Here is an 11,698-nt window from a genome sequence, read left to right as displayed (position 1 = left end):
CTCGGGCTTCTGAGCTCGGGCTTATGAGCTCGACAGCCTTCTGGTCTCGGCCTTCTGAGCTCGGCTCGGCCTGCATGAGCTTGGCCTGGATGAGACTGCTACAGGTCGTGGCTGCAGCATGTGGATGACGAGCTTAGCCTTCTGAGCTCGGCTCGGCCTGGATGAGATCGGCAGCCTTCTGGTCTCGGCCTTCTAAGCTCGGCTTGGCCTGCATGAGCTCGACCTTCTGAGCTCGGCTCGGCCTGCATGAGCTCGGCGGGGGCTTCAGTGATGGCGACGCTCTGAAGGAGAGCAATGTTGCGGGCGCCGCCCTGAGGACTTACACCCGTGAGGAGGGAGTACATGCTGGTTTCCTACTTGCTGCCGAAAGACAGAAGACTTGGAAGGACAATGAGATTTAATGGGGCTGTACCCTATGCCACAGAGGCTTACAATTCCATTTTAAAGCTCCATAACTCTCCTTCTCCAGACCTCAGCTTTTATTTTTTTTTCCCTCCAACTCGTTGACGTGAAACTTGGGCTATTACTTCTCACTGGTTGCCCCCACATACGTCGTTGCAGCGGGAGCCATGCCTGATTCGAGATGGCTCGGGAGAAAGTTTCTTCCTCTGCTTAACATGAACCCGTGGAGGCGGCACAGGAGGGGCCTCCACTTGTTGCAGGCTTTGGGCTGCAATGGCTAGCGCTTGGACTTGCTGCACTAGCGCGTCGAAGTGCTCGGATTGGACTTGTGGAACCCGATCTACCGAAGATCTTGGTGGTGAATTCTGGACTGAGCGTTCGGAACTTGGAGCATAATGCCGAGAGGCATTAAAGGCTCCTCTGCTCCTTAGTTTCATGGCCGCAACTCGGGCCCTTCCTCTAGCGCCAACTGTTACTGGAAATTGGACCCGGGGGCAGCCGTTGGCTGAGGAGGAGGAGTTCCGGCGCGAGAATGGCGGGTGGCAGTCCGTCGACGGGCGACGTCCTCCGGGAGACCTGCAAAATGCCGGTGGCCGGGGTTTTTGGCACCGACCCTTCGATGCTTAAGTTAGAGAGGGGCTTAATTTTGGAGGAGAGGGACTGTATGTAGAAGTCTGAAGCCCTTCCTTGGAAGGAAGAAGCCCCTTTTTAGAGGAAGAAGCTCCCCTTTTATAGGGGGAGTGCCAGGGTTACCTGTGATGTGACTGGACGAATTAATGGATCACCGTCACGATTCGACGTGGGCGTGGAAGTAATGAGTTGCCGTGGATGGCCCGTTCCCATCATGGGAGGAGATGACGTGCAGCCAGAGCTTGTTTGTGGCGCGCAGTGCAGTCTATTCTTGGAAATGGTGAGGCGTTGACAGTCGTAGCAGGGTATGGTCCCTGATTGATATATCGTGGCGTGGCCGGTAAGTAAAGCATGGTGCGGTGAGACTGCTGCAGGGCATGGCCGCAGCATGTGGAAGACAAGGTCGGCCTTCTGAGGTTAGCTCGGCCTTCTGAGCTCGGCAGCCTTTTGTGCTCGGCCTGAATGAGCTCGGTAGCCTTCTGAGCTCGGCAGCCTTCTGAGCTCAGGAGCCTTCTGTGCTCGGCCTTCTGAGCTCAGAAGCCTTTTAAGCTCGGCCTTCTGGTCTCGGCTTTCTGAGCTCGGCCTTCTGTGCTCGGCAGCCTTCTGAGCTCGGTAGCCTGCATGAGCTCGGCCTGGATGAGCTCGGCCTTGCTGTCGGATTTGGGTGCTTTAATTGTATTTGTGGGGTGGTCCATTTTTCTCCTCAACAGCTCTAATAAAAAATCTCTTGCTTGGTGTACCCATATTATTCAGCTGGACTTAAATCGCCTACTAATGAACATCATCCTTCTACCAAGTATCTTTCTTCGGGTGATTTATGGTGCTGCCAATTCCGAATTGCAATAACTTTTGCATCATTAGTCTCTCTAAGTTTTTTTTTCTTCATTCCATGCATTTTTCATTACTTAAGTATTTTCCACTAGCCAAAATACTGTTTAGTATATGTCATCTCAGGATGCCATCAATGCGTAGGTTAAATTGGTGCAATTGGAGTGCCATAGCACCCCATCAAGTTGTTTCAAACGTATGAGATGCGTCCCATCTCACTTCAACCAAACAATCAGTTCTATAGGTTTCTGCTGTCAAGCAAAAGAAAGAAAAAGGAAATTAGTGACGCATGTAATATTTTAAATAGTATTTGCTGAAAATTTTTGCTACCTCTTGCTTTTATTTTTCACTCGCTTAAAATGTTATAAATTCTTTGCTTCCAGAAACCATGAAAAAATTATAAACAACTTTGAGAAATAAAAGCATTTCATCATATATATGCACAGTTCAGTCTAGATTTTTTTATTGGATTTTTAAATAAAAATTAAAAATAAGAGCAATTCCAAAGGGATCCTGACCAAGAATCTGATGAGTTATTTTGCCGAGGTAGGAAGGCCCCATCATCCTGACGTCCCTTGATCTTTTGTGATTGGTCGCTATCTCGGGGGTGAATGAGCGCACCACCTACTTCAATTATGCGTGCATGTAAGAAAATATAAAATATATAAATAAATTTATTTCATTATACCGGCTTTTTAATAATTTTAACGGTACGGACCATTAGGACGTGTCTGATACTTTGGACTCCACATTGAACGCCCAAAGGCGTTTGACACGTCAACATCAACGATCTTGAAACATCTTTGTACTCTGGTGCTTCATTGGGTCTCTGATCAGTTCTTTGTCTCTTGGCTTCCTTTGTTTCAACTTATATTTACATGCAATTGATCATGCAATATGTATGGCGCGGATGAAGGTATTAGAATTATTAGATGCATGTGGTTCTATCTAGAAGGCATAAAAACTTACACTAAGATTCGATGAAAAATGGTAAGATGTGAATATGCTCAAGTTTGGCTATACCCATGTCTATATTCAAAACCAAACGCAATTGGTGGTCGGGCAACCTACTGACATGCCAGGTGGCGGTTAGAGCGGCTTGCATAGCATACCAGATCTGGCTGGCAAGGAATGCTCGAACTTTCGGTGAGCATAGTATGTCGCCAAGCTCATAGCAGAGAGTGTCCGGGTGCTGGCGGCAGAGATTAGTCACGCTTCCTTCTTAGAAGGACCTTTGATAGCTCGAGATATTTGAAGTTCTCATTCTGCCTTGGCAGCACCCCGCATGGTGTTTTTCACCGGGGAGCCCCCACCTCCCAGCTTCCTTAAGGTCAACTTCGATGAGTCGGTGCTGAATAGAGGCATGAAGGGTGGAGCAGGATTCGTCATTAGGGATTCAAATTCTAGGGTTGTGGCAGCGAGTGGCTGTCAATTATTTGACTGCATGGTTCTTGGTGTAGAGCTGAGAGCCGCCTAGGCGGGCCTTCAACGTGCCTAGCATGTGCTACTAGCTAGTTTAGTCATATTGGAGAGTGACTCGGCTACGGTCATCTGCTGGATCCAGAGGGTCTGAGGGTTGCTGCTGGCGACCATCCTTTGCTTCGAGACATCTGGATGATGATGAGGGATGGAGGGATTGTCCAGGCTAAGTATGTGTTTAGAGAAGCTAATGGGGCTGCGGACTAGATGGCTACCTACGTGGCCAACCACGCCGACAGCATCGTGTGGGCAGGAGATGGGGAGCTGCGGAAGTAGCCAACTACACCGACAACATCATGTGGGCAAGAGATAGGGAGCTGCCTCGGGGGCTTTGTGATGTTCTGTTTTCCGACTTCATGGGGTGTATCCGTACACGTATTGTATGAATTACCCATCTTAGTAAAAACATAGAAAAAAAAAACCAAATGCAAATAAAACTTCCATCCATATCCAATGTTAGAGAGAGAAAAAAAACCCAATTTGATGATTTGTAAATTATTTGCTACACTTTTGGATCATTTGTTTAGATTATTTGATGCACCCTAAATGATGAATCATAAATTATGAAACATGAAAAAGGAAATTAATTTAGAAAATATGAAAAAAAGCCAAATGGTTTTTCTTTAGCTATTAGTTCTATTATATTGTTAAGCATCAATGCAATTAAAAGACATGAAGAAGAAAGAAATATTTTCAAAATAATCAAGCTTAGTTGAAATATTATGTCTCTATATATTAAAATATTAAAATTTTAATAAAATCAATTGGTCATAGCCATACATGAATGGATAGAATTTGGTTGAATAGAGTGGATTATGGTTTGCTTATTCTCTACTCAATATTTTATTATATATATATATGTGTGTGTGTGTGTGTACATATAGATATATACTTTGTCAGATTAAAGTTTTCAAGTATGTGTGTATCGATCTAAATTCATGGCAGATTGAATAAGACTCAATCCTAATTTTTTCAAGCAAACCAGACCTAATAATTTACTGGATCTATTTTTCAGACCCAAACCCTATAACTTGGATTGATTTTAGGGACTAGTAAGCTATAGCCTTGGCTCTCGAAAGCAGCCACATCCTTAACTGCAAGACTAGAATATTCAAATACTATGCGTAGAGTAAGAGTTAGTAGATCAGGTTAGCCAGCAAATCCTATAAATAAGTTATAATTAAGGTGGAAAACCAATAGAGGAAAGAGTTAATGGTTGCAAATGTTTAGTAAAATTGTTTATGGTAATTAGTGGCAATTTTTTTTATCAAAATGGTTTATTTTTTCTACTACGATGGTAGAATGGTTTATGTACACTCGAAATGGCATTTCTTGGAGATTTTAGCATGAGTGACCTCCTAACCAAAGATTTGATCTAATAATTAAATTCAAAATTATATTCTTGAACTGGGTGTTCCATTACATTATAGACAAACTATATATGAAAAATAGACCCACTTTTAATCAAAGTTTTCAGCAGCGCTAACAAAAAAAGTATTGGTTTGATTTAGAAGGATCAAAAAACTCAATATGAACTATATTGGCCGCTACAAGTAGGGATGGATAGGATCTATGAGCAAGATTTACTATATTGAAAGCCGAATTGTGTGCTATTTTTGGAGGCAAAAACTTAGCCATACGACATTCAATTGAGATGATTCTTTTTATCCAGATTGGATAACTTTTTAAAATCTACGACACAGTACCAACTTTTTGGGAGGTTTAAATGGGCCAAAATTTCATCATTATTTTTGTCATATAATGACCGTTATAGTAGAATAGTGGTTATATTTAGAAAGCATGTTACTTGTATAATTGACATTTTTATGTATACATGTAACATATTAATAGACCTTTGAGGTACTGCTGGAACAACCATGATTTTTGATTTCCTTACTATTGGAGAAGGCAAATCATTGTTATGAAGTTTGAGTTAGATTTTTATGCACTAAGATTATTGCTGAAAAAGGTGATTTGTGGTACTCATGTTGGCCTTACGTGGTTTGAGTGCCTCATTGATCTCTGAATTTTTCCCTTTTGCACATTCTCTACTTACGTAATGCTTGTCCTCTTTTGCCCTTCTTATTTTCTTTTATAAAACTGGAATAAAATCTATCTTATCTGTTCCAAGTTGGATGCTATGCATGCATGTATAAAATTATGAGCATGATAGCTGGGCATCAAGATGGTTCTTAGGTGTCCCACTGGTGAGCTGAGACACCAACCACAGCTGCGAGTCATCGTCCAGATAGCTCATAATATGTGGTCTTCCATACCTGGAAGGAAGATGACTTTTTTTTTTATTAATATTGAGTAGTAGAAAATTGGCATCCAGATAAGGAATCTAGTTGGATTGCAAATTGGTAGCGGAATGGAAGAACAAATCCAACCGGGATTTGTGGCAAAGATTACCAACCATTTCTCTCCTTCAGATAACAGATCTTATCCGAAATAATCGCGTCCTTCAATAATTGGGGCATTTGCTGGCTTACAGCTATCTTTGTCTCGCTCCATGCAGAGGGCCAGGAGAGAGAGACTTTGCATGGGAGAATGGACAAAGAAAGCACGTCATTTCTCATGCTTAATGCCAAATTTTGGGACCGCGGTCAATGTTGATATGATTTGAGTCATTTAGTAATTTAAACTAACGGCAAGCTTTTCTCTTCAATGATCAATCATATTCATTGTTAAAACTATATGGAAATATACGGATATATGTTTGGTCTTATACCAATTATTCGCTGGATCCTAGGAATTTTATATAAGTTCAAAAAATCTAAATAATATTTTTTGACTAAGCTACAAATAATGTTAGAGCGGATCCGACCTATATATGGATTAGAGGGCACTGTAGCACGGATCTATTGGTGTTGACCATGGGTCGATTGTAATTCTTGTAATTAGATTTATATGGATTTGAACTCTTAGCTCGATAAAGACGTTAGAGCTTAAATAGGAGGAGTGTGTGAGGACCCGTGCGGACGTGTGTTTAGTTCCACATCGGTTATTTTTTGGATAGATTTTAGGTATTTATATAGGACCAAGGAACCCAAATAATATATTTCGGCTAGCCATTTTGGATAAGGTTTTAAGTTGTTACAAAATCCAGCAAGGTGCAGCATATGATTAGGGTTTTGATGCTGATATCCACTCAAGATTGGATATTTCGATTAGAAAAATTGGCTAATGCAAAACAAAGGATGACAGCAATAAAATTGTACGGTCCCTCTCAAATGTAGCAGTTCACTAACGAAACAGTCGCAGATTGAATGGTCCTCTCACATGCAACAATTCACTAACAAAACAGTCGCCGTACGTTCCTGCTATTCGATGGACTAATGGCCCATATTTAAACCATGGATATAATTACCTAAATTCTAGTTCTGAAGCAACTCAATAGCTGATGTGATTCGAATTTATAAATTATATATTTTGGTATAATAAAGGAAACAAAAAATAAAAAAATGAATTGTAAATTTAAATTTTAATTTGATAAAAAAATATAAATAAAGAATAAATACGAATAAAGAATTTGTGAATTAGAAACTATATAGAAATAGTTTATCCAATTAATTCCTGTATGCTGAAAATTTCCTCAACCAGTTACTAGTAAATCCTTTTACAAAGTTTGGGTATATCATTTATATCATAAAAATAAATACAAAATTATATAAGTCGATCAACATTGAATTTTTTATCCTGCTTTTGACAAAGCTAATTCATCAAGGCTTTTTTTGATGGGAAATAAATCGAAAGAAAAAAACCATTGTTAAAGAAGAATCTAATTTCTTTAATTTTGTTGGCACTAAAAATAAAACTCAAGAAAAAAATCCAAAGAGAAGATTTATATTATCAAAATTTTCTTTTCATGTAATATAATTTATTTTTTTCAGAAAGTAGTGATTTTGAGAGAAAATAAGCAGGCATATAGCTTAAGATAACTTATTTGTATCTTAATTACTTTCTCAATTATGATCTCTTCAATTTTCTTATTCTAAAGAAGCGATAGATTATGAAATGAGATCAAACCAATTTCAGACATTGTGAAGGATGTGTTACTTTTAGTAGATTTTGCCTTTCTGCTTTGAGCATGACTCTGTCATCCTTCTAGTCCATGTTGTTTTATCTATTTTACTATTCTTTCTTTTCCCTTCTTCTTTATCTTGAACCCTTGGGATTTCTTTGTACCTTCGCCTTTTAATTTTCTTGATGAAAAAGTCTAGTCTATGCCTAATCTTTTACTAGAGAAAAAAAAAAAATCTTACTCCAAGTCTCCAAAAAAATGTGAAAAAAATATTCAATTTTCTTTCCTTCCTTTTTTTTGGTTAATTTATATTTTTTATTTTCTCTAGGACCAATAGAACCTAAGAAATTGAAAATAAATTACAAATACAAAAGTATATGATTGTGCATGGGCCTGTTGCATGACCAAGGAATAAACCTGCAAAGGTTATTCGGAAACGGCCCAAAAAGAGACAAGCCCAAGTTATCATTAACAGGCCTAAATGACCGTAAATCCATTTCTTAGCCAGCGGCCCCAAAAAGAATTACTTCATACGTGGAGGTCTATTGGTAAGCCACGTCACCACTTTTCTTCAGGGTAATTCGCCGTTTAGCCGCGCTCGGTCGGCGGAGGACGGCCTCTTCTCTCTCTCTCTCTCTCTCTCTTCTCCGACGCCGATTTCCGGCCGCAATGGTACTTCGAGCGAGAGAGCTCCACCGCCTTCAATACCTACTCCCAGAGGCCTTTGGATCGCTTTCCAGGGGCGGAGGTTACGGGATGGCCGGCGGTGGGAGGAGGCTGCTGAGCGCCGGGAACACCAGCGGCGAGGAGTTCGCCGGAAAGAGCGCCTACGAGGTGCTTGAGGTCTCGGAGACCAGCTCGTTTGCCGAGATCAAAGACTCGTTCCGGAAACTCGCCAAAGAGACCCACCCCGATGTCTCGCCGTCGCCGGATGACCCTGCCGCCTCCCAGCGGTTCCTCCAGATCCTCGCCGCTTATGAGGTACGAAGTTGCCATCCTTGTGAGTGCTTGATAGCTTGATCTGAATCGGGTGAGAATTTAATATCTTTGACGTTTTGCTGAATTTGATATGTGTCTATTATGGATTCGTAGAGATTGATATATTTAGGGGAATTAGATCACTGTGGAGTGTTGGTAGTGATTAAGACTATGGTTCGAATGACTCGGTTGTCCCAAGGAGACAAAAATTTGGTTCTTTTTTTATTGAAAAAAGAATCAACTCTTAGGTTACGAGTCGAGGGGAATTGGTGGATTTGACAAGATAGAGGGTTCTTATGAATTTGTCAAGATTATGGTGTTTAGGTTGATGAATTTTGGGATTATTATCTCCTGTGAGCTGGTAGTAGTGAGTAAGCTTAGTGTTTGAGTTACTAAATTCGTTCAGAGTTTTTAGGTTAAGGATGAGTGACAGTTGGTGTGCTGCATCAAGGGTTGAGGTTTGTTTACCTGATGATTTGATGTCAATGTTGGTGGGACTGATGATTGCAATCCTTTTCAACTCTTCGTTATAAATTTTAGATTTAATCCGGGCTATCCGATCACTATTGTTTAAGAATTTCCCCTCTCTACTTATGTTGTATAGGATTAGCATTGGGCAGGTGAGCTGAATGTGTAATGATACATGGGATTCTAGATAAGTGATTTGAAGAACGATTGTTGGGTTTGTGAGGTGCACATGATGATGTGAAACTATGATGCGAAAACTTGGAGGGAGATTAAATGAAAGGAAGGAGCAATCACACAACAATACCATCTTACCGCAAACTATATCATATAAGATGATAGGACAATAGCATGGTGCTATTGAGAGTAGTCAATAGACAACTTGTAAACTGGTTAACCTAAACTCTGCAGTTGTTCTACCGGAAAGTATAATGTCCCGTCACTAAATTTACAATATCTCACTATATTGGCCCAGATATTATTATTATTATTATTTTTAATGTTAAATATGTTAGTTGGAGGCTAACATGCTGGCTTGTATATCTCCATAGGCATAAAAATTCAGTGCTGTACTAGCATATGATTGCATTTTGCAAGAACAAACTAAATTAAATTGTGCTTCCTAAGAAACTTGTTAGATGTGCATCAGCTATATCCTTCTAATTCTTGTCATATTTGTTGTTATTCTACTGCAGATTCTTTCGGATTCTAAGAGAAGAGCCCACTACGACAGCTATTTGTATTCCCAGAGAACAATACCTCATAAAGATCATGGGCTTGGTTCAGCTGTTTATGCATACAATTCACCTGTAATTTTGACAAAGCAAAATAATGTAGTGGAGTGGCTAAGGTGGTACAGACTTACTATTGATGACATTCTTATGCAGAAAAAAGTTGTGACAAGATCTGGTTACTTCGGTAAACTTGAGAGCGAACTTTATTCAGCAATACGTACTGCATATTATGGCCCAATTATTGAGTCTATGGATCTTCTTCCTGACTGTTTTGAAGCTGAAGAGAGGTCTGTATATGAAACTTCTGAGGTGTTGCACTTGGTTTCAGGACGAGATCTATTTGGAATTGTTAATATAGTTGATAAGATTCCTCAGTTGTCACATATAAGCCATGAAAAGCTGAATCCCTTTGATTCCGTGGCTTCTGGACTTTGTCAGTATGTTACACATACTGCAATGGAAAAATGTTGTGATTCTTTTGGAAGCATTAATATCCATGAAGAAGATGTTAAACAGGACAGTAATTTTCAATCAGATGTTTACAAAGATCTTGAATTGCATATCTATGGAAGAGCAGTCGCTGTTGCGACTAGGAGCCCTAAATGCAAATGCATTGGCACACAAACAATAGATTCTGAAGATCACATTCATGTCTTTCTTACTTTACATGATGCTCAAGATGCAGTTTCATCTGGATCGAAAATTCTCCTAGGCACAATAACTGGATTAGGAACAAGTGCAGAAGAAGCATCCTGTTCTGTTTATGATGGCAGTGGTACAAAAACTCATGTGATTATGAAACACAGAACTTTGCTGGTCTGTAATTTTATTTCACTTTAGGATTTTTTAATTTCATATTCCTAGTTATTTTAGATGTAATATTGATTCTTTATTAGTCTAGTGCCATTATTTTCAACTTGCTGCAAGGGTTTCTCTACCTTACCTTACCTTACCTTGATCATCCTTTACTCATGAAATAGAAGATATTTTAAATCGGTCTAATTATTTTGCATATTTCTTAACTTTCATGATCAAAAAACTTGATTTTCAAATGATTATCTTTTTCTTTTTGCGGCAGTGCTATAATGAAATTATATGGTGCATTTCTGTTTCCATTTTTCCAACATTATATTCACCTCTTCAGTTTTTTGTTCACCATCCTGGGACCCTCTTGCAAGCATGCATAGACTTTGTTGTCCATCATACTAGGTAAGTTGCATTTCATCTTACTGAGTTAGGTGTTAGAGCATGCTTCGTCATTATCTCCACTTTGTCCAAGCACGATGAGGAGAATGGAGAGGAAGTCTAAGAAGAATCATGATTAAACAATTAAAAAAAAGAAAGAAAGCATGCTTTTGTTTGTCATGAGTGGTACAGACTGTGTACCGCATAGACGAGACCATGTAGTTTTAAGCATAAACAGGCTGTTTGGCTTATCTTCAGTTGCATGGGCCAGTTTTGGACCCGGTTAATTCATCTTCGTCTTCTCTTTTCTTCTCTCCTTCCTCTTCTATTTCTTATATTCTTTCTTGTTGTTCATCTATGTAGTTTAGATTGCTTAACGTCTCTAGGATCCAAGAGCTACAACTTGATACGAGAGCAAGAAAGATCTTGCTCTAGTATGGGAGAAATTGAAATTTGTTGTTATTTGGTTGTCAGGTCATCTCTCTGGAATCTGAGCTTCCCAGCAATGTCAAATTTTTTTAAGGGGTAAAGATAGCAACCTTCATCGTTGACTGCCATGATTGTGGCTCCATGTTCTTAGAGCCGTAATCTGTTGGGAATATGAATACACACCTAATGTTCAAAGAAACCTGAAATGTTTGAATGTCATCTAGAATTAAATTTTTTGTTAAAAAATTGACCTGTCAGCTTATAATCTGATACAGAATATGAGAACTAAAACAGTGTTTCTTTTATAAAAAGTTAATGCAAGTGTTCTTCATGTCCCTAGATTGAGTGGTTATATGTATCTATTGTATTTCTGCTGCACATTCTACAATTGGTAATAGTACTTTTATCGACTCCCAGGTGAAGCACGTGCGCTGGTTTCGAGTTGGGGGTGAGGTCTCATCTTGTGAATGCCAGTGTAGTAGAGCAGGCTTACCACCTAGCAAGTAAGTTGTTATCTTCTTGTTTCCAGACTCTTTATAATTTG

At 39.6% G+C, this 11,698-nt stretch overlaps 1 protein-coding gene across 16 annotated transcripts in view; it reads left to right on the top strand.

Annotated features, from left to right (window-relative positions):
* Positions 1-7,565: 7,565 nt before the first annotated feature.
* LOC103700810 (Chaperone DnaJ-domain superfamily protein) overlaps positions 7,566-11,698 on the top strand; it is a 15,406-nt gene continuing 11,273 nt past the window's right edge. For 15 of the 16 annotated variants that reach the window (XR_016399930.1, XR_016399928.1, XR_016399929.1 and 12 more), the window contains exons 1-3: positions 7,925-8,344; positions 9,502-10,356; positions 11,572-11,657. Coding sequence is in view for 2 of the 16 variants with exons in the window: in XM_088718894.1 (XP_088575020.1) it covers positions 8,033-8,344; positions 9,502-10,356; positions 11,572-11,657 (1,253 nt within the window). In the remaining 14 variants the exon portion in view is untranslated. Of the gene's footprint in view, positions 8,345-9,501; positions 10,357-11,571; positions 11,658-11,698 lie in introns of all 16 variants that reach the window. The other variant, XR_015976600.1, reaches the window with a different exon arrangement.

Source organism: Phoenix dactylifera, chromosome 1 (genome assembly GCF_051530095.1).
Source record: "Phoenix dactylifera cultivar Ajwa chromosome 1, Ajwa_hap1_PhDact_Kaust_v1.1, whole genome shotgun sequence".
NCBI lineage: Eukaryota > Viridiplantae > Streptophyta > Magnoliopsida > Arecales > Arecaceae > Phoenix > Phoenix dactylifera.
The sequence above is the reverse complement of the archived record's forward strand: the minus strand, read 5'-3'. Positions and strand labels throughout refer to the sequence as shown.